Raw genomic sequence first — 25,472 nt, forward strand, 5'->3', positions numbered from 1 at the left:
GTTCCTTGATCCACCGCGCAAGGGTGGATTTGGAAGCTTGCGACCCTTTATGCTGACCAGCGACCAGGATAAAGAGTGCATCCGAACGGCGCAGAGACGCCGTGCGGGAAATGTAGATCCTGAGTGCTCTCACCAGGTCCAACAGATGTAAACCCTTTTCAAAATGGTGAACTGGATGCGGACACAAAGATGGTAAAGTGATATCCTGATTGAGATGAAAGGAAGATACCACCTTGGGAAGAAACTCTGGAATTGGACGCAGTACTACCTTGTCTTGGTGAAACACCAGGAAGGGAGATTTGCAAGATAACGCCGCCAGCTCTGACACTCTCCGAAGAGACGTGACCGCCACCAGAAAAGCCACTTTCTGTGAAAGCCGAGAAAAGGAAATCTCCTTCATAGGCTCGAAAGGTGGCTTCTGGAGAGCAATCAGAACCTTGTTCAGATCCCAGGGTTCCAATGGCCGCCTGTAAGGGGGAATGATATGACAAACCCCTTGCAGGAACGTGCGTACCTTAGGAAGTCGCGCCAGGCGCTTCTGAAAGAATACGGATAGCGCAGAGACTTGTCCTTTAAGGGAGCTAAGCGACAAACCTTTTTCCAACCCAGACTGCAGGAAGGAAAGAAAAATAGGTAATGCAAATGGCCAGGGAGAAACTCCCTGAGCAGAGCACCAAGATAAGAATATCTTCCACGTTCTGTGGTAGATCTTGGCGGAGGATGGTTTCCTAGCCTGTCTCATGGTGGCAACAACATCATGAGATAAACCTGAGGTCCCTAGGATCCAGGACTCAATGGCCACACAGTCAGGTTCAGGGCCGCAGAATTCAGATGGAAAAACGGCCCTTGAGACAGCAAGTCTGGACGGCCTGGTAGTGCCCACGGTTGTCCTACCGTGAGATGCCACAGATCCGGGTACCACAACCTCCTTGGCCAGTCTGGAGCGACGAGAATGGCGCAACGGCAGTCGGACCTGATTTTGCGGAGCACTCTGGGCAACAATGCCAGAGGTGGGAACACATAAGGTAGTCGGAACTGCGACCAATCCTGAACTAAGGCGTCTGCCGCCAGAGCTCGGTGATCGTGAGACCGTGCCATGAAAACCGGGACCTTGTTGTTGTGCCGTGACGCCATCAGGTCGACGTCCGGCATCCCCCAGCGGCGACAGATCTCCTGAAACACGTCCGGGTGAAGGGACCATTCCCCTGCGTCCATGCCCTGGCGACTGAGAAAGTCTGCTTCCCAGTTTTCCACGCCTGGGATGTGAACTGCGGATATGGTGGATGCTGTGTTTTCCACCCACGTCAGAATCCGCCGGACTTCTTGAAAGGCTTGTCGACTGCGTGTTCCCCCTTGGTGGTTGATGTACGCCACCGCTGTGGAATTGTCCGACTGAATCCGGATCTGCTTGCCCTCCAGCCACTGTTGGAAGGCTCGCAGAGCAAGATATACTGCTCTGATTTCCAGAACATTGATCTGAAGGGTGGACTCTCTCTGAGTCCACGTACCCTGAGCCCTGTGGTGAAGAAACACTGCTCCCCACCCTGATAGGCTCGCATCTGTCGTGACCACCGCCCAGGATGGGGGTAGGAACGACTTTCCTTTTGACAATGAGGTGGGAAGAAGCCACCAACGGAGAGAGTCCTTGGTTGCCTGAGAGAGGTAGACATCCCTGTCGAGGGACGTCGACTTCCCGTCCCATTGGCGGAGAATGTCCCATTGTAGAGGGCGCAGATGAAACTGCGCGAAAGGGACTGCTTCCATTGCTGCCACCATCTTCCCTAGGAAATGCATGAGGCGCCTCAAGGAGTGGGACTGGCCCTGCAGGAGAGATTGCACCCCTGTCTGCAGAGAGCACTGCTTGTCCAGTGGAAGCTTCACTATCGCTGAGAGAGTATGAAACTCCATGCCAAGATATGTTAGTGATTGGGTCGGGGTTAGATTTGACTTTGAAAAGTTGATAATCCACCCGAAACTCTGGAGAGTCTTCAGTGCCACGTTCAGGCTGTGTTGGAATGCCTCTTGAGAGGGTGCCTTTATAAGTAGATCGTCCAAATACGGGATCACGGAGTGACCCTGCGAGTGCAGGACAGCTACTACTGCTGCCATGACCTTGGTGAAGACCCGAGGGGCTGTTGCCAGCCCGAAAGGTAACGCTACGAACTGCAGGTGTTCGCTTTCTATAACGAAGCGTAGAAAACGCTGATGCTCTGGCGCAATCGGCACGTGAAGATAAGCATCCTTGATGTCTATTGATGCTAAGAAATCTCCTTGAGACATTGAGGCTATGACGGAGCGGAGAGATTCCATCCGGAACCTCCTGGTTTTTACATGTTTGTTGAGCAACTTTAGATCCAGGACGGGCCGAAAGGACCCGTCCTTCTTTGGCACCACAAACAGATTGGAGTAAAAACCGTGACCTTGTTCCTGAAGAGGAACGGAAGTCACCACTCCTTCTGCCTTTAGAGCGGTCACCGCCTGCAGCAGAGCATCGGCTCGGTCGGGCGGTGGGGAAGTGCTGAAGAAACGAGTTGGAGGACGAGAGACGAACTCTATCCTGTACCCGTGAGACAGAATGTCCCTCACCCAACGGTCTTTGACCTGTGACAGCCAAATGCCGCCAAAGCGGGAGAGCCTGCCACCGACCGAGGATGCGGAGAGAGGAGGCTGAAAGTCATGAGGAAGCCGTCTTGGTAACGGTTCTTCCTGCTGTCTTTTTTGGGCGTGACTGCGTCCGCCAAGAATCTGAGCCTCTCTGATCCTTTTGAGTCCTCTTGGACGAGGAGAATTGGGACCTGCCTGAGCCTCGAAAGGACCGAAAACCAGACTGACCCCTCCTTTGTTGGGGCTTGTTTTGTCTGTGTTGAGGTAAGGATGAGTCCTTACCCTTGGAGTGTTTAATGATTTCATCCAAACGCTCCCCAAACAATCGGTCACGAGAAAAGGGCAAACTGGTTAAGCACTTCTTGGAAGCAGAATCTGCTTTCCATTCTCTCAACCACAGGGCTCTGCGCAAAACCACGGAGTTGGCTGACGCCACCGCCGTACGGCTCGTAGAGTCCAGGACAGCATTAATCGCGTAAGACGCGAATGCAGACATTTGAGAGGTCAATGGTGCCACCTGCGGGGCAGATGTACGTGTGACCGAGTCGACCTGTATAAGCCCAGCTGAAATAGCTTGGAGTGCCCATACGGCTGCGAAAGCTGGCGCCAACGACGCTCCAATAGCTTCATAGATGGATTTCAGCCAGAGCTCCATCTGCCTGTCAGTGGCATCTTTAAGTGCCGCTCCATCTTCTACTGCAACTAAGGATCTAGCTGCAAGCCTCGAGATTGGAGGGTCCACCTTGGGACACTGGGTCCGACCCTTGACCACGTCAGGGGGAAAGAAGGGAATTTTGTTTACTTACCGTAAATTCCTTTTCTTCTAGCTCTAATTGGGAGACCCAGACAATTGGGTGTATAGCTACTGCCTCCGGAGGCCACACAAAGTATTACACTTAAAAGTGTAAGGCCCCTCCCCTTCTGCCTATACACCCCCCGTGGGATCACGGGCTCCTCAGTTTTAGTGCAAAAGCAAGAAGGAGGAAAGCCAATAAACTGGTTTAAGCAAATTCAATCCGAAGGAATATCGGAGAACTGCAACCATTCAACATGAACAACATGTGTACACAAAAAAACAGGGGCGGGTGCTGGGTCTCCCAATTAGAGCTAGAAGAAAAGGAATTTACGGTAAGTAAACAAAATTCCCTTCTTCTTTGTCGCTCTATTGGGAGACCCAGACAATTGGGATGTCCAAAAGCAATCCCTGGGTGGGTAAAGTAATACCTCGTAATAGAGCCGTAAAACGGCCCCTTCCTACAGGTGGGCAACCGCCGCCTGAAGGACTCGTCTGCCTATGCTGGCATCCGCCGAAGCATAGGTATGCACCTGATAGTGTTTCGTGAAAGTGTGGAGGCTGGACCAGGTAGCCGCCTGACACACAAGCTGAGCCGTAGCCTGGTGCCTCAAGCCCGGGACTCATCCACAGCTCTGGTAGAATGGACCTTCAGCCCTGAGTGAACCGTAAGCCCAGCAGAACGATAAGCTCGAGAATTGGTTCCTTGTTCCACCGAGCCAGGCTTGATTTGGAAGCCTGCGACCCTTTACGCTGGCTAGCGACAAGGACAAAGAGTGCATCCGAGCGGCGCAGTGACGCCGTACGATCGATGTAGAGTCTGAGTGCTCTCACCAGATCTAATCAAGTGCAAATCCTTTTCACATTGGTGAACTAGATGAGGACAAACAGAGTGTACGGGGATACCCTGACTGAGATGAAAGGGGGGATACCCCCTTAGGGAGAAATTCCGGAACCGGACGCAGAACCCCTTGACCTGGTGAGACACCGGGAAGGGGGCTTTACACGATAATGCTGCCCCGACAGACACTCTCCTAAGTGAAGTGACTGCTCCTAGGAAAACCACTTTCTGCGAAAGACGTGAGAGAGAAAAATCCCTCATAGGCTCGAATGGTGGTTTCTGAAGAACCATCAGCACCCTGTTCAAATCACAGGGTTCTAACAGCCGTTTGTAAGGAGGGACTAAGTGGCAAACCCCCTGCAGGAACGTGCGCACCTGAGGAAGTCTTGCTAGGCGCTTCTGAAAAAAAAATACAGAGAGCGCTGAGATTTGTCCCTTAAGGGAGCCGAGCGACAAACCTTTTTCCAAACCGGATTGCAGGAAGGAAAGAAAGTAGGCAAGGCAATTGGCCAGGGAGAAACTCCCTGAGCAGAGCACCAAGATAAGAATATCTTCCACGTTCTGTGGTAGATCTTGGCAGATGTGGGTTTTCTGGCCTGTCTCATAGTGGTAATGACCTCTTGAGATAACCCTGCAGATGCTAGGATCCAGGACTCAATGGCCACACCGTCAGGTTGAGGGCCGCAGCATTCAGATGGAAAAACGGCCCTTGAGACAGCAAGTCTGGTCGGTCTGGTAGTGCCCACGGTTGGCCTACCGTGAGATGCCACAGATCCGGGTACCACGACCTCGTTGGCCAGTCTGGAGCGACGAGGATGGCGCGGCGGCAGTCGGACCTGATCTTGCGTAACACTCTGGGCAACATTGCCAGAGGTGGGAACACAAAAGGGAGTTGAAACTGCGACCAATCCTGAACGAAGGCGTCTGCCGCCAGAGCTCTGTGATCGTGAGACCGTGCCATGAATTCCGGGACCTTGTTGTTGTGCTGAGACGCCATTAGGTCGACGTCCGGCATCCCCCAGCGGCAACAGATCTCCTGAAACACGTCCGGGTGAAGGGACCTTTCCCCTACGTCCATGCCCTGGCGACTGAGAAAGTCTGCTTCCCAGTTTTCTACGCCCGGGGTGTGTACTGCGGATATGGTGGAGGCCGTGGCTTCCACCCACGTCAAAATCCGCCGGACTTCCAGGAAGGCTGGCCGACTGCGTGTTCCTCCTTGGTGATTGATGTAAGCCACCGCTGTAGAGTTGTCCGACTGAATTCGGATCTGCCTGCCTTCCAGCCACTGCTGGAAAGCTTTTAGGGCAAGATACACTGCCCTTATTTCCAGAACATTGTTCTGAAGGGAGGACTCTTGCTGAGTCTACGTACCCTGAGCCCTGTGGTGGAGAAACACTGCTCCCCACCCGGACAGACTCGCGTCCGTCGTGGCCACCGCCCAGGATGGGGATAGGAAGGATTTCCCCGTCGACAATGAAGTGGGGAAAAGCCACCACCGAAGAAAATCTTTGGTTGCCTGAGAGAGGGAGACGTTTCTGTCGAGAAACGCCGACTTACTGTCCCATTTGCTAAGGATGTCCCATTGTGCAACCCTGACTGCAGTGACCGCTGTTTGTCCAGCGGAAATATCACCATCGCCGATAGGGTATGAAATTCCATGCCTAGATATGTCAGCGATTGTGCCGGTGTCAGATTTGACTTTGGAAAATTGATGATTCACCCGAAGCTCTGGAGAATCTGTAGAGTAGCGTTGAGGCTGAGTTGGCATGCCCCTTGAGAGGGTGCCTTGACAAGCAGATCGTCTAGGTAAGGAATCACCAAGTGTCCCTGAGAGTGGAGGACCGCTACTACTGTTGCCATGACCTTGGAGAAAACCCGCGGGACTGTCGCCAGGCCGAAAGGCAGTGCCGCGAACTGAAGGTGTTCGTCTCCTATGGCGAACCGCAGGAAGCGCTGATGCTCCGGAGCGATCGGCACGTGGAGATAAGCCTCCTTGATATCGATCGATGCAAGGAAATCTCTTTGGGACATTGAGGCGATGACGGAGCGGAGGGATTCCTCCGGAACCGCCTGGTTTTTACGTGTCTGTTGCCCGGACGGAAAGACCCGTCATTTTTTGGGACCACAAACACGTTGGAGTAAACACCGTGACCCTGTTGCTGAAAAGGAACCGGGACCACCACTCCTTCTGCCTTCAGAGTGCACACCGCTTGCCTGAGAGCCTCGGCTCACTTGGGAGGCGGAGATGTTCTGAAGAATCGAGTCGGAGGACGAGAGGAGAACTCTATCCTGTAACCGTGAGACAAAATGTCTCTCACCCAACGGTCTTTTACCTGTGGCAGCCAGGTGTCGCAACAGCGGGAGAGCCTGCCACCGACCGAGGATGCGGTGTGAGGAGACCGAAAGTCATGAGGAAGCCGCCTTAGTGGCGGTACCTCCGGCGGTCTTTTTAGGACGTGATTTAGGCCGCCATGAATCGGAATTCCTCTGATCCTTCTGAGGCCTATTGGACGAGGTGAATTGAACCTGCCCGCGCCCCGCAAGGACCGAAACCTCGACTGTCCCCTCCTCTATTGGGGTATGTTCGGTTTAACTTGAGGAAAAGATGTATCCTTTCCCTTGGATTGTTTGATGATTTCATCCAGTCGCTCACCAAACAAGCGGTCGCCAGAGATTGTCAAACTGGTTAAGCACTTTTTTGGAAGCAGAATCTGCCTTCCATTCCCGCAACCTCAAGGCTCTGCGTATTACCACTGAATTGTCGGACGCAACTGCCTTCCGGCTCGCCGAGTCCAGGACAGCATTAATGGCGTATGACGCAAACGCTGACGTTTGAGAAGTTGACTGCCTCAATTTGCGCTTGAGCCGCTGAGACCGCTTGGAGCGCCCAGACGGCTGCGAAAGCTGGAGCAAAAGACGCGCCAATAGCTTCATAGATGGATTTCAACCAGAGCTCCATCTGTCTGTCAGCGGCATCTTTGAGTGAAGCCATATCTTCCGCTGCAACTAAGGATTTAGCCGCTGGAGATAGGAGGGTCCACACTGGAACACTGAACCCAGCCCTCGACAACGTCAAAAGGGAAGGGATAACGTGTATCCTTAAGGCGCTTGGAAAAAACGATATCTGGACAAGCCTGGTGGTTCTAGACCGCCTCCCTGAAGTCAGAGTGATCCAGAAACGTACTCAATGTACGCTTGGGGAACCTGAAACGGAACTTCTCCTGCTGAGAAGCTGACTCCTCAGGCGTAGGAGCTGAGGGAGAAAAAACCAACATTTGATTGATGGACGCCGTAAGATCGTTCACTACGGTGTCACAATCAGGTGTATCCAGGTAGAGAACGTTCTCAGGATCAGAATCCTGATCAGATACCTCCGCCTCATCATAGAGAGAGTCCCCATGCTGAGACCCTGAATAATGCGGTGATGTCGAGGGATGCTCCCAGCGAGGTCGCTTAGGGGTTCTGGGACTGCGGTCCGAGTCAGACCCCTCACCCCGGGATCCATGTAGACACTCCCGGAGCACCTTGTTGTACCAACTGGGGGGGGGACCAGGGGGCAATGAATCAACAGTGCCCATGGTCTGAGAGACCTGTCTGGACTGCAAGGCTTCTAGTATCATAGCCATAGTCTCAGAAAGTCTGTCAGTAAATACTGCAAACTCCGTCCCCATCACCTGGACCATTAGCAGAGACTCCGGCTGAGTACGTGCCACAGGGGCTGAGCTGTAACCTGCCGGCAGTATAGCCGTACATGCTGTACAGGCTGTATAGAAAACCTGTGCTTCTGCACCCTTGTTTTTCACAGACGATATGCTGTTATCTCCCCCGAACATCAAGGAGGGTATATAGCCAAAATACAAAAGTGCGACCGAACAGTGCAATGTATAGCGTACAAGCATATATCTATATGTGCACTTCGGCACTAGTGGGGTCAGCACCACAGGTGCTGGTTACCGCCCGCTCACAGCGGTTGTGTGACCATCAGAATCCCTGCCAGGGTCTTCCCAAACTTGTCTCTTTTCTCAGCCACAGAAAAAACTGACATGAATGGCTGCCGGCGTCCTGTGTAGAGGAGGAGGCCGTGGGCGTGCCCCAGAAAGTGCGGGAATCCGGTTTCACAGTGTACACAGTGAGAGGGGTGGAGTATGCAAAGCATACTCCAGCTCTCAGCGCTGCCGTGCTGTGCAGCGTCACGCCCTTACCCTGACTGGCAGGCCTGTGGGCGGTAACGAAGTGAGACTAGGCCGCACAAGCCGGGGACTAGAGTGATCAGCGCGGCCGGCATATAAGCCCTGGTCGGCGCGGAAGTCCCCGGCGCACCACAAGTCCCAGCCGCGCCTGAGATAAAAATGGCAGTGGCGGTTAGCGCGGTAGTCCCCCAATACTCTAACACACCCAGCTACGCTGTAGTGTGCGATGGCACCAGTGCGGGCAGCGCCACCGTCCCTGGCGCACTAACACACCCAGCAGTGCTGCCGTGTGTCTGTGCGCGGTCCCCACGGGGACACAGAGTACCTCAACGTAGCAGGGCCATGTCCCTGAGGATACTCCGCTCCATGTCCAGCAGATTCCCAGGGGCTGTGGATGGAGCACGGCCTCAGTGCCTGGAGACCGATAAGATCCCACTTCACCCAGAGCCCTAATGGGATGGGGAAGGAAAGCAGCATGTGGGCTCCAGCCTCCGTACCCGCAATGGGTACCTCAACCTTAACAAACACCGCCGACAAAAGTGGGGTGAGAAGGGAGCATGCTGGGGGCCCTAGTATGGGCCCTCTTTTCTTCCATCCGACATAGTCAGCAGCTGCTGCTGACTAAACAGTGGAGCTATGCGTGTATGTGTGCCTCCTTCGCACAAAGCATGAAAACTGAGGAGCCCGTGATCCCACGGGGGGTGTATAGGCAGAAGGGGAGGGGCCTTACACTTTTAAGTGTAATACTTTGTGTGGCCTCCGGAGGCAGTAGCTATACACCCAATTGTCTGGGTCTCCCAATAGAGCGACAAAGAAAGGATAGCGTGTATCTTTAAGCCGTTTAGAAAACCGCTTCTCAGGATAAGCGTGGTGTTTCTGGATTGCATCTCTAAAGTCAGCGTGGTCCAGAAAAGTGCTTAATTTACGCTTGGGATATCTGAAATGGAATTTCTCCTGCTGTGAAGCTGCCTCCTCCTGAGTAGGAGCTGGCGGAGAAATATCTAACATCCTATTGATGGACGCTATAAGATCATTCACTATGGCGTCACCATCCGGTGTATCCAGATTGAGGGCGGACCCAGGATCAGAATCTTGATCAGTTACATCCGCCTCATCACCCATAGATCCGTCCCGCTGGGACCCTGACCAGTGAGACGAAGTTGAGGGCCCCTCATAACGAGCCCGCTTAGGTTGTCTGGGACTGTCGTCCGAGTCAGAATCGTCACCCTGGGGTGCATGTGACACCCCCGGAGCTTGGAAGTGTTCCAGCTGAGGGGGACCAGGGAGCAATGATGCCACAGTGTCCGTGGTCTGAGTTACTGGTCTAGACTGCAATGTTTCAAGAATCCTTGACATGGTCATAGACAATCTGTCAGCAAAAGCTGCAAACTCCGTTCCTGTCACCTGGACAGCATTCACAGGTGGTACACCCTGGGTCACGTCCAGCAGAGGCCCCGGCTGTGCAAGTTGCACAGGGGCCGAGCACTGCACACAATGGGGGTCAGTGGAACCTGCCGGTAGAGCAGCCCCACATGCGGTACAGGAAGCATATAATGTCTGTGCCTTGGCACCCTTGCGTTTTGCGGACGACATGCTGTTGCCTCCTTGTAATCTAGGAGGGTATATAGCCGAGAATCACCAGCGACCGTACAGTACAAAGTATTTGCAACACAAAATACTCAGTATACAAACGGCACAAGTGGGGGTGAGCCCTTGAGGGCTGCTTACCGCCCGCTGAACAGCGGGTATGAGGCCGTAGAATCCCGTGTCTGGGTCTCCCCGTCTCCCCTCTGCAGCTCAGCGTGCAGGCAGGAATGGCTGCCGGCGTTCTGTGAAGAGGGGCGGACCGTGGGCGTGCCACAAACAAAGAGCGGGAAACTGCGTCCTACTGTGCCTGGTGTGAGGGCTGGAGTATGTAAAAACGACTCCAGCCCTCAGCGCTGATGCTCTGTACAGCGTCCCGCCCTCCTCCTGACTGGCAGGTGCGGAGGCGGGAACGAACGAACTAGGCCGCAAAAGCCGGGGACTGTAGTAATAAGCGCGGCCGTGATATATGCACGGCCAGCGCGGAAGTCCCCGGCGCACCACAAGTCCCAGCCGCGTCGCAGTCCCAGCGGCCGGCGCGACCGTTCTCCCTGAGTCTACCCACTCAGCTAAGCTGAAGTGAGGAAATGGCATAAGCGCAGCAGCGCTGTTGTCCCCGGCGCACTAACACACCCAGCCATGCTGCGGTGTGCGCGCGTATGCACGGGGACACAGAGTACCTTGACGGAGCAGGGCCATGTCCCTGACGATACTCAGCTCCATATCCAGCGGCTTTCCAGGGGCTGCGGATGGAGCACGGTCTCTGTGCCTGGAGACCGGTAAAATCCCACTTCGCCCAGAGCCCTAATGGGGATGGGGAAGGAATCAGCATGTGGGCTCCAGCCTCCGTACCCGCAATGGGTACCTCAACCTTAACAAGCACCACCGACAAAAAGTGGGGTGAGAAGGGAGCATGCTGGGGACCCTTGTATGGGTCCTCTTTTCTTCCATCCGACATAGTCAGCAGCTGCTGCTGACTAAACAGTGGAGCTATGTGTGCGTGTCTGACCTCCTTCGCACAAAGCAAAAAACTGAAGGACCCGTGCTCCCACGGGGGGGTGTATAGCCAGAAGGGGAGGGGCCTTACACTTTTAAGTGTAGTACTTTGTGCGGCCTCCGGAGGCAGTAGCTATACACCCAATTGTCTGGGTCTCCCAATTAGGAGCGAAAAAGAAAATCCGTTTTTCTCTGACGCCTCATTGGGGGACACAGGACCATGGGACGTCCTAAAGCAGCCCATGGGTGGGAAACATAAAAGACGACAACACAAACCAAGGACTAGGAACCAGTCCCAGACAGCCTGGAGCGCCTACTGAGAGAGGCGCTCTACTGCCGTTTGCAGAATTTTCCTACCCTGATTTGCCTCTGTTGAAACCTGGGTATGGACTCTGTAATGCTTTGAAAACGTATGTAGGCTAGACCAGGTCGCAGCCTTACACACCTGTTCCACTGAAGCCTGATGCCGAATGGCCCACAAAGCGCAAACTGCTCGCGTGGAATGAGCCCGCAGCCCACTAGGAATGGGCTCGAGTTGCAAGCAGTACACTTCCTGGATCGCAGAGCGAATTCAGCGAGCCAGCGTCGCCTTTGAAGCTGCCTGTCCCTTCTTAGGCCCCTCAGGAATGACAAACAAAGAGTCCGTTTTCCTAAAGGGGGCTGTCCTAGATATGTAATATCTGAGAGCTCTGACAAGGTCTAACGAATGCAGAGACCTTTCCACCCTATGAACCGGGTGCGGACAGAACAATGTCCTTGTTCAAATGAAACGGGGTAAGAACCTTTGGAAGGAAATCCGGAAGGGGGCGCAGAACCACCTTGTCCTGGTGAAAGATCAGAAAAGGCTCGCGGCAAGAGAGTGCTGCTAGCTCCGAAACCCGTCTGATGGACGTAATTGCCACCAAGAATGTTACAATCCAGGACAGAAGAGCAAGGGAAGATTCCTTGAGGGGTTCAAAGGGAGACCTCTGGAGACCGTCCAGAACGAGGTTGAGGTCCCATGGTTCCAGCGGCCGTTTGTACGGGGGAACTAGATGGGAAACGCCCTGGAGGAAGGTCTTGACTTGCGGTTTTTGAGCCAGGCGGCATTGGTAGAAGATTGAGAGCACGGAGACACCTTTAAGGGAACTGAGAGCCAACCCCGCTTGCAAGCCAGACTGTAGAAAGTCGAGAATTTTGGGGATGGCCAGAGGCATAGGCTGGACGTTAGTTTCCCTGCACCATGAAAGGAAGATTTTTCCACGTACGGTGGTAAATGCGGGATGAAGCAGGCTTTCGGGCACTGATCATGGTGGCAATAACCGCGGGGGAGAATCCCGCTCTTGTTAATACCCAGGTCTCAATGGCCACGCTGTCAGCTTCAGGGCTCTGGAGTTCTGATGGGAAATGGGCCCATGGGTCAGCAAGTCTGGGATGTCTGGAAGGCGCCACGGTGCGTCTGTGAGCATTTGTACTAATTCGGCGTACCAGGTGCACCTGGGCCAGTCCGGTGCCATCAGTATCACCGGGACTCCCTCTGCCTTGATCTTCCTGATTACCCGCGGCAGCAGGGGTAGAGGTGGAAATATGTAAGGCAGGCGGAAGTGGTGCCAGGAGCAGACTAGAGCATCCGCACTGATGGACTGCGGGTCGCGTGACCTGGCTATGAACGCGGGTACCTTTGCATTCAACCTTGAGGCCATTAGGTCCACGTCTGGTGTGCCCCAGCGAGTGCAGATGTGTAGAAACACATCTGGGTGGAGAGACCATTCTCCGGCAGCCAGGCCTTGGCGACTCAAAGTCTGCTGCCCAGTTCTCTACCCCCGGTATGTGTACCGCTGATATCACTGATCCCGTCGATTCGGCCCAGCTGAGGATCTTGTGGGCCTCGAGATAAGCAGCTTTGCTGCGGGTGCCCCCCTGCCGATTGATACAGGCTACAGCTGTCGCATTGTCCGATTGGACTCAAATCTGACGACCCGCTAGCAGAGGGCAGAACGCTCTGAGCGCGAGGAAGATCGCGCGGAGTTCCAGGATGTTGATGGGTAGAAAAGACTCCTGGGGCGTCCAACGTCCTTGAGCAGTGTGGTGCCGGTACACTGCTCCCCAGCCTAAGAGGCTGGCGTCCGTGGTCAGGACCAGCCAGTTCACTGGGAGAAAAGATCTCCCCTTCGATAGGGATGAGGACCGAAGCCACCAGCGGAGTGCGTACCTGACTGAAGGCGTCAGGTGAAGATGTCTGTCCAGGGAGAAGGGGCTCTTGTCCCAGGCTGCTAGAAGGGCTAGCTGCAGTGGGCGGAGGTGCAGTTGAGCAAAGGGTACTGCTTCCATAGCCGCCACCATCCTGCCGAGCACTTTCATGCTGAGTCGAATGGAGCGAGACGGAGGACGTAGAAGGCAGCGTACCGCTCGTTGAAGAGCGAACGCCTTGTCCTGAGGGAGAAGGATCAAGCCCCGACGGGTGTCCAGGGACATGCCCAGGAAGGTGATGGATCGTGATGGGATCGGGGATGATTTGTCCAGATTCACTAGCCACCCTAAGCGGGATAGGGTGTCCACAGTGATCTGTACGCTGGTTGAGCAGTCACGGAAGGAGGGGGCCTTGATGAGGAGGTCGTCCAAGTAAGGGAGAACGACTACTCCCCTGGCGTGAAGGACGCTCATGGCGGCCGCCATGACTTTGGTGAAGACCCTTGGTGCGGTTGTAAGGCCGAAGGGTAGCGCTACGAATTGAAAGTGGGAGTCCTGAATTGCGAAGCGGAGGAACTTTTGGTGATCTAGGAATTCCCCTTCGACCATGGATGCAATAATGGACCTTAGGGACTCCATTCTGAATCTCCGTACGTGCACATGTTGTTTAGTGTTTGAGGTCCAGGATGGGTCGAACTGACCCATCCTTTTTGGGGACCACAAAGAGGTTGGAATAAAAACCCCCGAACTTCTCGTCGTATGGGACAGGTATTATCACTCCTGCTGTTTGGAGCGAGTGGATTGCTGAGAAAAAAGCTTTGCGTCGTTTTCGAGTCTTTGGGGGGTTTGAGAGAAAGAACCGACTCGGGGGTCGGGTCCGAAATTCTATGTGGTAACCGGAAGACACAAGATCTCGCACCCATTTGTCGATTGAGGCGGCAGCCTAGATGTGTTGAAAGAGCCGCAGACGACCTCCTACAATGAGTGTGTCTTCCGGGGTGCCGAAGGAGTCATGAGGGGGGAAAACGTTGTGGCCAAGTCTCCCTAGTCCTGGACTGTTTCGGTCTAGGCTGCCATGACGAAGTGGGTTTCGGGGAGAGCTGAGAAGGTCGGTCCCTGCGTAGTCCGCGGCTGGTGGCGGGGACAGCACGGGATGTCGACCAACCAAATGAGTTCCAAAAGGAGCGGAACGAGGACTGTGGACGTCTGGTGAAGGACGTCCTGGACTTCAGCTGGGGGAGGGAGGTACTCTTTCCTCCCGTGGCGTCAGAAATGAGCTTGTTCAGGCGTTAGCCAAACAATCGGTCTGGAAAAAAAGGGGAAGGCCCGTGAGAGACTTCTTGGAGGCAGAGTCCGCTCGCCATTGTCGGAGCCAGAGAGCTCTACGGATGGCTATGGTATTTGAGGCGGCAAACGCTGCGCAGGTAGCAGCGTCCATGGAGGCCTGGATGAGGTACTCCGCCGCAGCGGCAATTTGAGCTGTTACCTCTGTGAAGGTATGAGTGAACTGGGATTCCTCAAGCAAAGTGTTAAGGGAGTCTGCCCAGACCGAGATCGCCTTTGCGACCCACACAGAGGCAGAGGAGGGCGAGAGGGAGGAACCCGCAGCCTCAAAAGCAGAGCGGGCGAGGTGCTCCACCTGTCTGTCTGTTGGGTCCTTGATGGAGGAACCATCGGGTAAAGACCGAGGGTGGATCGGCCCAGCCCTTAGGGGCAGGTGAGGCAAAAGGCTACCGGGACTCCATGAGTTTTCGGTTACCGAAGCGCCTGTCAGGCTTCTCCCTTTGCTTTGTGAGGATATCTTGAAACTCTGGGTGATCAGCCAAAACCTTTTGGGGTTTCCTTGCTCTCTTAAAGGAGACCGCATGGTCAGTGGTAGTGGATGGGGGCTCCTCCACATGCAGAGTTTGGTTGATTGCTGCTATAAGGGAGTCTATTGCAGTTTGATCATCTGGGGGTGATGAAACCAAGGAATCCTCCTGGTACAAACAGCATTCTCCCTCCTCCAGCTCATCAGAAGCTGTGGAGCGTGTGGGAGAGCCTGCCCTGTGTGTTCCTGAGGGAGAGCCCGCTGGAGACACCCGGCCGTGTGCTCTTTTCCTGATCCCTGCAACCGGTGAAGCATATGCCCGGATTACCTCAGAAGGATCCTCCATAGGGGTATCCTCAGGTTGCGTTCCGTCCAGGGACCCAGAATGGTGTGGAGGACGACATTGCATAGCCAGAACCAGGTTCTGTGACAGTTTTTCCATGGATTGGTACAGAAACTGTGCCCATTCCGGTGAGCTGGGGGCCCTAGGCTCTGGGCTGCCGGTTGCGGCGGTGGTGGCAGGGGGGTCTTCGGGGGCTATAGGGGCACAGGACTCACAGAGAGAAGAGGTGTGTTTACGTGGTAGCTCAGCGTGGCAGGCAGTACAGGCTGAATAATAGACTATGTGGGCCTTAGTACTCTTAGTGCCCTTAGATTTCTGCATGTTCCTAATAGGAGTATGCCAGAAGGGGGAGCAATTAAATGTTGAATGTTTCATTTCATTTCCATGTCATCATCCTTGGCCTGCTGTGCAGGAGCCATGCTAATATGCTAATCAATCTTCTGTGTAGCTCTGCCTTTGAGCATATGTGCTGCCGTAGCTAGCACTGCCCAGCAGAGCTACAATTGAAGCAAGCACCTCACCAGAATCAGCCGATGACCCTGTCCTCAGGAGGGATTAAGCTCTATGAAGATCTTCGCACGCTTTCCTGGGGGGGGGGGGGATTGGCTTATCGTGGCTGTGGGGGGCGGGGCTTAGCGCTAAAAGAGCGGGAAGATGAAGTCAGTGTGCCCCCTGCTGTGGGTAGTAAAAAAACGGCGGGAAGGGAGCTTCTGAGTTTTCCTCCCTCTCCCTACAGTCAGCACACATCATGTCACCTGTGGTTATCAGCCAGCTTTTCTGCTAGAGCAAATAATTAGTGCAAATAAAAACAGCGTGAGTCCCTGAGCCCTGGGCCCTCCCCCCCTGCCACCGGGAAATTACCTGCAAGACTTTCTGCAAACAGCAGAACTTCCCCCTCCTCCAGCCAGCAAGCTAGAGAAAGTTAACACTGTGTGCAGGATCCTTGCTCCTTGCACATAATAAATACTGTAAATGTCCTGGCAGACTTCCCTGCAGCGTCTTTTCTCACTTTGTCTGGGAAACCAGTCAGGGGGGATCTCACCTTAAAACACTGCTTTCCAGGCAGTGAAAATAGCAGAGTCAGCTTGCTGTGTCGGTGTCATATTCAACTCAGAACCTGCAGAGAGGGGCTGAGGAATTGGTGCCATCTTCAACTCAGAGCCTGCAGAGAGGGGCTGAGGAATTGGGCTATAGGGGCAAAGGCCTCTACCCTGGGGTTTGGAAAATCGGTGTCTGTGGAACCCGTCGTCCAGCCCAGGATCCAGCGTCGCAGGCGGGTGTACGTGGAGGCGACACTCCACGTTCCCGCCCGTTGATGGTAGTGGGAGATTGGTCCCAAAGGAAACCGTCGCCCTCAAAAAATAACAAACCTTGAAAGGAAGTGCCTCTTACAGACACTAAGCTAAAACTGAGCTTGCCTGGCCCGGCCAGGGGGTGTATACTGCAGAGGAGGAGCTATGCTTTTGCATCTACTTAGTGTCCTCCTATGGATAGGCAGCATAACACCCATAATCCTGTGTTCCCCAATGAGGCGTCAGAGAAACCAGAAATGGCAACACAAATGGATTCATAAGGTGCCCTAAATAATGGCCTCTCAATTAATTTGGCTGGAGCGAAATCGTCAACATGTGGCATTACAAATCTTCATTCTCAGACTCATAACATGGGTTTTCATACTAGCTTCAATTAAAGCCTCAATAATTAGTTGTGTCTTCTGAATATATTATGAAAGTCAGTAATAAGGATTTAATTTTTCCTGTCCCTTTTTAGTGACGATTACCTGTAATTAATAACAGGGCAAGTTATCCTTAAAACATAAAAAGCTGTCCAAGTGAAAATATAATTCTATTTATGTGGACCAAAAATAATCCACAGCACTATTTATGAAGTTTTCATACATCTCAAACAAGTAGCCGAGCTGCATATCAACTTCAGCCTTCCAGGAACATGAAATATAAACTTACTTTTCAATTGGCCCAACAAAGACAGTGTGTGTGTCACCTTCTTCTTCATCATCAAAGAACGGCAAGTGAGCTGTGGTGTTCCGCAATTTCATTTGACTTTCTGATGTAACCTGTATGAAGAAGAAGAAAAAAAATCAGGTCTGAACCACTCCAGGCCTATGCCAGATATGCATTTAGTGCCTGGATTGTGACATATGTATGAAGTTGCCCTTTTCAGAATAGTGACAGATTCATTTTACATTACATTTTTATTTGATATATTGGAGGCCCCTTTCTCTACAGATATAGTTTTAGTTTTTACAATTGTGGCACTCTACAGAGAAATTAACGATTGAAACAACTGTAGTTAAAAGGGAACCTGTCACGTTGTGCCTGCATCTGACCTGTGGACATCATGGTACAGAGAAAGAGAAGCTGAGCAGAATAATATAAAGGTTTGTTGGAAAAGATTCGACAACTTATATTTTATTCCCTGAAATCACTGGTGTTTGCAGTGATGCGAGTCCAGTGGGCACTTCTCCTCAGTGATTGACAGGTAGTCATATTAATACAATTGTCAGTCACAGGATAGGACTGCCCACTGGTCTCATCTGCAAAGAAACACCGGGGAAGAAAATACAAAACCTTAACCACAAAAATGTGATCAATCTGATCAGCGTCTCCTGCTCTAAAACTTCCCACCTACAGAATAGATACCATTTTCCACAAGTCAGGTTCCCTCTAAGTTGTGGTTGGTCATACAGGACAGATTTCCTACTTAAAAGAATAATGAAGTGTCAGGACAGGATATTTAGAGGTCATAACATTAGAGGTGGCCATATAGTTTCAATAGCCACAGACCAAGTGCTTATTCAGCCATCGCTGAATTCCCTCATACACATGAATACTTTGCTCAGCCAGGCATTCATGTGTTTCACAATGGAGGGAGGTGCTGCCACAGCTGCCTGAATTTCATCGCCTAACTCCTTTGTCCTTCAAACTGCCCAATCCTTATCTATATATATAATTGCCTTATTCTGTCTGTCTGTCTTGCTCCAAAATTCTGTCGTTACCGTAACAAGCGTCTCATTGTCCGCTTGCCTCGCCTCGGCTCCGCCCCCCGCACGGATTGGCCGCTCGCCCAGGCTCCGCATTCCCACACGGATTGGCCTCTCGCCCCCCTGCACGCATTGGCAACTTGGCCACGCCCCCCTCACGCATTGCACGCTCGCTCTGGCCCCGCCCCCCGCACGCATTCCTCGAACCGACACGGAGACCCGACTCCCAGGTGAGTGCTGTACCCCCGGGAGCCCACACCAGCGAACGCCGGCAACCCAGCCGACAACATACCCTCGCATTGCTGGGGTTGCCGGCGTACGCTGGTGTGGGCACGGGTACGCTGGTAACCATGGTACACATCGGGCAATATTGTGTAGCATGTTACCAGCGCATGCCGGCTCCCTCCCCATTCAGATCGTCTCCCGCTGTCACACGCTGATGCGTGCTGCACAGCAGGAGACCAACAAGTGACCCAGCACTATCTGTTTGAATACTTACCTGATGTGTACCATGCTTACTAGCATACCAGGACTCCCGGCACACGTACGCTGATAACAATGATACACATCAGGTAACTATGGAAACCGGTTTGCATAGTTGCCCCCTCGGCCACGCCCCCGCTCGGCGTCTGCACCGCTCGGCCACGCCCCCCCCACACTCTGCCCCCCTCGGCCACGCTTCCCCACACTCTGCCCCCCCTCTGCCACGCCCCCCACACGCTCGGCCACGTCTGCCCCGCTCGGCCACGCCCCCCACACACATTGGGCACCTATACACCTACCCCCAGGACTACTACACCTATCAGACACCTCTCCTCCAGGACTACTCCTATTATACTCCTCTCTCCCCAAGGACTACTCCTCCTATTATACTCCTCTCCTCCCAGGACTACTCCTCCTATTATACTCCTCTCCTCCCAGGACTACTCCTCCTATTATACTCCTCTCCCCCCAGGACTACTCCTCCTATTATACTCCTCTCCCCCCAGGACTACTCCTCCTATTATCCTGCTCTCACCCAAGGAATACTCCTCCTATTATCCTCCTCTCCCCCCCAGGACTACTCCTCCTATTATCCTCCTTTCTCCCCAGGACGACTACTCCTATTATCCTACTCTCCCCCCAGGACTACTCCTCCTACTACCCTCCTCTCCCCCCAGGACTACTCCTCCTATTATCCTCCTCCCCCCCCAGGAATACTCCTCCAATTAGACTCCTCCCTCCCAGGACTACTCCTCCTATTATCCTCCTCTCCCCCCAGGACTACTCCTCCTATTATACTCCTCTCCCCCCAGGACTACTCCTCCTATTATCCTCCTCTCTCCCCAGGACTACTCCTCCTATTATCCTCCTCTCCCCCCAGGACTACTACTCCTATTATCCTCCTCTCCCCCAAGGACTACTCCTCCTATTATACTCCTCTCCCCCCAGGACTACTCCTCCTATTATACTCCCCTCCCCCCAGAACGACTACTCCTATTATACTCCTCACCTCCAGGACTACTCCTCCTATTATCCTCCTCTCCCCCCAGGACTATTCCTCCTATTATCCTCCTCTCCCCCCAGGACTACTCCTCCTATTATACTCCTCTCTCCGCAGGACGACTACTCCTATTATCCTCCTCTCCCCCCCAGGACTACTCCTCCTATTATACTCCTCTCTCCGCAGGACTACTCCTCCTATTATCCTGCTCTCCCCCAGGACTACTCCCCCTATTATACTCCTCACCTCCAGGACTACTCCCCCTATTATACTCCTCTCTCCCCCTAGGACTACTCCCCCTATTATACTCCTCACCTCCAGGACTACTCCTCCTATTATCCTCCTCTCCCCCCAGGTCTACTCCTCCTATTATCCTCCTCTCCCCCCAGGACTATTCCTCCTATTATACTCCTCTCCCCCCAGGACTACTCCTCCTATTATCCTCCTCTCCCTCCAGGACTACTCCTCCAACACACACACACACTGCACAAAACATACCTCCCACCAAAACACACACACACACCCACACAAACCGCACAACACACGCAGCACCACACACACACACACACACACACACACAACGCTGCAGACACACAGCGCTCTACAAACAATGCAACACACAAACAACACCGCTCTCACCCCCCCCACCCAGACAACACCCAGAATATTTACAGGGCACTACACAAACACTTGGCAAATACAGACAACATCGATATATATAACAAAAATCATACATTAACTACACAATAAATTCTAGAATACCCGATGCGTTAGAATCGGGCCACCTTCTAGTCTTCTCCATAATCATCTGTGGGGGAATAGTTGGGAAGCCAGCATACACATTAGACTGTCAGTGCCTTCAGCCTGTTTACATCTAATGTGTATGGGGTCTTTAAAGGGGTGATCTGAAACAAAAGGTGATCTTCATACTTAAAGCCTATTTAATTTAAAAATCTAATTGCTTTCCTTATATATGTCATTTAAAAATTCCCTATTATTCCCTCTCAAACTTCCAGTCTGCCTTTTTTTTTACTTCCGATGTCATTGTGTTGGAGAAACCCCAGTTCATGCGTCAGCTGTCAATTCCAACGCATGCTCAGTATGTGCTCCCTGAGGACTGCACTCTCTTGCTGGCTCGTCATTTTTCTTTAAAGCCGGTGAGGCAACACAATGTCAGTGCACATTCAAAGGAATACAGAACAGGGAGCACATACTGTGCATGCATTGAAAATTGACAATTGGCGCATGTTCTGTAGAGTAGTGACTAGCCCAGTCCCTGAAATGGATGTCACTGATGACACTTAACTACAGAGTGGGGAAAGAGGCTGTGGAAGTGACAGCAGCCCCAGCCTCCTGATGACATCCCGCTTCAGTGACCCATCATGCCTTGAGTATTTGCAAACAAAACATCATCTGAAGGAAAAAAAAAAAAAAGGACCAGAAGCAGAGGGGTAATGTCTGGGAGATTTTAAATTGAAGTATATTAGAAAAGTGATCAGATTATTAAATTAAATAGACCTTTAGTATGAAATTCACCTTTGGTTTTATCTTAAAAATTTCTTGAGGTAAGATGTCAGGGAGTTGATAGCTTTCCGAATTACAGGCTATATATTAAAGGAGTTGTCAGACAAACTCCAAAAAAAATTTTAAGCTGATCTGTGCTGTATTGTCATATAAAACATCTCTACATTATTTTTTTTTTGTTTTCTAACTTTTGTTCCTCTTGAATTATCACTTTATTCTCTGCAGCTCTTTGTTTACCTTCAGCTCAACCAAACAGGACACCTTCCTATTTGGTTGAGCTCCACTCCACTCTGTCTCTCACCTTTGCACTCTCTCCCCTTGCACTCTTCTCTGCCCACCTCGCTCACCCATGCTTTATCTTCTCCTCAGTGCTGTGATGATTGCAGCCTGCTTACAGCTAGGTGATGCAGAGCGCAGTGCTGTTGTTCGCTGGTGTCAGGTGACGTCCCTGCTCTCTGTTCCTGGCTGTATTCAAAAGCCAGGAGAGCCGGTGGCTGCATTCATCACACTGTGAGGAGAGAGACAGCGCACAGGGGAGGGGGGACACAGTTACCCGGGCCCTATACAACACAATGAGCTGTGGCAAACAGCGCTGACTGTGTCCTAGACAGAGCGGGAAACCCTGTTTGTCCAGGACCCCGGCTGAAACAGGGCACAGATAGCAGCGCACAAGCAGCGGGGGAGAGTATGGAATGTGGGGAGGGGGCGAGGAAGGATGAGAGGGGTGGGGGCTCATCGTACTGTACCTGGTCGGCAGCAGACTGGCAACATGACGTTGGCGGTGATGCCCGTCAACAAGGTCCTGCCCCTGTTGACGTATCAGCACAGGAAGCAGCAAAATCCCGGCAGGAGCGGTCACATGACCACTCTGAGCTGGGGGAGAGGGGCTGACAGCAGGATAGGTAGGTAGTTGCCATCTACTTACCTGCCCCAATGTAGCCCAATAGTGAAATACCAAAAAATAAGTAAAATAAGCCAGATAACCCCTTTAAATCTCTCTTCTTACCCTGTATTTCACACTGATATTATGACAACTGACTAGACACATACAAAGATTCTGAAAAGGGTTGTCTGGTAAAAACAAGTAATTACTTATCCACAGAAGAGGTGATAATTTATTGATCGGTGAGAGACGACAGAATGGAGTGGCAGTGCGCATGCTCAACCAATGCTCCGCTTATTCCCCATGTGGCTGCTGAGAGCTGCGCTTTGCTTTTTCCTACAGCCCCACAGAGAATGAATGGATCAGAGGTCTAGTGTTCAATCTGCTGCGTCATTTTGTTACTGTGATAATGTTTTGCAGTTGGGCTAAAAATCATCCATTCTGCCAAACAGTGCAGGTCTCAGCGGTCCAACATCACCGATCAGTAAGTTATCACCTATCCTGTGCATAGAGAAGTTATTTTCATTAGACAGCTGCTGTAAGATTTATACAGGGATAAGAGAAAAGGGAATTTTGTTTACTTACCGTAAATTCCTTTTCTTCTAGCTCCTATTGGGAGACCCAGACAATTGGGTGTATAGCTTCTGCCTCCGGAGGCCACACAAAGTATTACACTTTAAAAAGTGTAACCCCTCCCCTCTGCCTATACACCCTCCCGTGCATCACGGGCTCCTCAGTTTTGGTGCAAAAGCAGGAAGGAGGAAACTTATAAATTGGTCTAAGGTAAATTCAATCCGAAGGATGTTCGGAGAACTGAAAACCATGAACCAAAAGAAACGATTCAACATGAACAACATGTGTACACAAAAGAACAAACAGCCCGAAGGGAACAGGGGCGGGTGCTGGGTCTCCCAATAGGAGCTAGAAGAAAAGGAATTTACGGTAAGTAAACAAAATTCCCTTCTTCTTTGTCGCTCCATTGGGAGACCCAGACAAGTGGGACGTCCAAAAGCAGTCCCTGGGTGGGTAAAAGAATACCTCAATAAAAAGAGCCGAAACGGCCCCCTCTTACATGTGGGCAACCGCCGCCTGAAGGACTCGCCTACCTAGACTGGCGTCTGCCGAAGCATAGGTATGCACCTGATAGTGTTTCGTGAAAGTGTGCAGACTAGACCAGGTAGCTGCCTGACACACCTGCTGAGCCGTAGCCCGGTGCCGCAATGCCCAGGACGCACCCACGGCTCTGGTAGAATGGGCTTTCAGCCCCAAAGGAAGCGGAAGCCCAGAAGAACGGTAGGCTTCAAGAATCTGTTCCTTGATCCACCGAGCCAAGGTTGACTTGGAAGCCTGCGAACCCTTGCGCTGGCCAGCGACAAGGACAAAGAGCGCATCAGAACGGCGCAGGGGCGCCGTGCGAGACACGTAGAACCTGAGTGCTCTCACCAGATCTAATGAGTGCAAATCCTTTTCACATTGGTGAACTGGATTAGGGCAAAATGAAGGTAAGGAGATATCCTGATTGAGATGAAAAGGAGATACCACCTTAGGGAGAAATTCCGGAACAGGACGCAGAACCACCTTATCCTGGTGAAAAACCAGGAAGGGGGCTTTGCATGACAGCGCAGCCAGCTCCGACACTCTACGGAGCGATGTAACTGCCACTAGAAATGCCACCTTCTGCGAAAGACGTGATAAAGATAAGAAGATCCTCCAAGACCTGTGATAGATCTTGCAGACGTTGGTTTCCTGGCCTGTCTCATGGTGGCAATGACATCTTGAGAAAACCCTGAGGACGCTAGGAGCCAGGACTCAATGGCCACACAGTCAGGTTGAGGGCCACAGAATTCAGATGGAAAAACGGCCCTTGTGACAGCAAGTCTGGGCGGTCTGGGAGCGCCCACGGTTGACCCACCGTGAGATGCCACAGATCCGGGTACCACGACCGCCTCGGCCAATCTGGAGCGACGAGAATGGCGCGACGACAGTCGGGCCTGATCTTGTGCAGCACTCTGGGCAGCATCGCCAGAGGGGGAAATACATAAGGCAGTCGAAACTGCGACCAAGCCTGAACTAATGCGTCCGCCGCCAGAGCTCTGTGATCTTGAGACCGTGCCATGAATGCCGGGACTTTGTTGTTGTGCCGTGACGCCATGAGATCGACGTCCGGCGTTCCCCAGCGGCGACAGATCTCTCGAAACACGTCTGGGTGAAGAGACCATTCCCCCGCATCCATGCCCTGACGACTGAGAAAGTCTGCTTCCCAGTTTTCTACGCCCGGGATGTGAACTGCGGAGATGGTGGAGGCTGTGGCCTCCGCCCACAGCAGAATCCGCCGGACTTCCTGGAAGGCTTGACGGCTGCGCGTGCCGCCCTGGTGGTTGATGTACGCGACCGCCGTGGCGTTGTCCGACTGTATGCGGATCTGCCTGCCCTCCAGCCACCGATGGAACGCCTTTAGGGCTAGATACACTGCCCTTATCTCCAGAACATTGATCTGAAGGGAGGACTCTGTCGGAGTCCAGGTTCCCTGAGCCCTGTGGTGGAGAAAAACCGCTCCCCACCCTGACAGACTCGCGTCCGTCGTGACCACAGCCCAGGATGGGGGCAGGAAGGATTTTCCCTGCGACAGAGAAGTGGGAAGAAGCCACCACTGAAGAGAGGTTTTGGCTGCAAGGGAAAGAAAGACGTTCCTGTCGAGGGACGTCGACCTCCTGTCCCATTTGCGGAGAATGTCCCATTGGAGTGGGCGCAGATGAAACTGCGCGAAGGGGACTGCCTCCATTGCTGCCACCATCTTCCCCAGGAAGTGCATGAGGCGCCTCAAGGGGTGTGACTGGCCCCGAAGAAGAGATTGCACCCCTGTCTGCAGCGAAAGCTGTTTGTCCAGCGGTAGCTTGACTATCGCTGAGAGAGTATGAAACTCCATCCCGAGGTAAGTCAGTGATTGGGTCGGTGTCAACTTGGACTTTGGGAAATTGATGATCCACCCGAACCGCTGGAGAGTCTCCAGAGCGACGGTCAGGCTGTGTTGACACGCCACCCGGGAGGGTGCCCTGACTAGGAGATCGTCTAAGTAAGGGATCACCGAGTGGCCCTGAGAGTGTAGGACCGCCACAACGGATGCCATGACCTTGGTGAAGACCCGTGGGGCTGTTGCCAGGCCGAAAGGCAGTGCCACGAACTGAAGGTGTTCGTCCCCGATGGCGAAACGCAGGAAGCGTTGATGCTCGGGTGCGATCGGCACATGGAGA

General features: G+C 52.8%; 1 protein-coding gene across 3 annotated transcripts in view; it reads right to left on the reverse strand.

The window, feature by feature from the left end:
• SENP6 (SUMO specific peptidase 6) overlaps positions 1–25,472 on the reverse strand; it is a 213,981-nt gene that overhangs the window by 59,731 nt on the left and 128,778 nt on the right. For all 3 annotated transcript variants that reach the window (XM_075340189.1, XM_075340188.1, XM_075340190.1), the window contains one exon: positions 17,295–17,404. In XM_075340189.1, coding sequence (XP_075196304.1) covers positions 17,295–17,404 — 110 coding nt within the window. The remainder of the gene's footprint in view (positions 1–17,294; positions 17,405–25,472) is intronic.

The sequence above is a fragment of the Anomaloglossus baeobatrachus genome, chromosome 3 (assembly GCF_048569485.1).
Source record: "Anomaloglossus baeobatrachus isolate aAnoBae1 chromosome 3, aAnoBae1.hap1, whole genome shotgun sequence".
In the NCBI taxonomy this organism is placed as follows: domain Eukaryota; kingdom Metazoa; phylum Chordata; class Amphibia; order Anura; family Aromobatidae; genus Anomaloglossus; species Anomaloglossus baeobatrachus.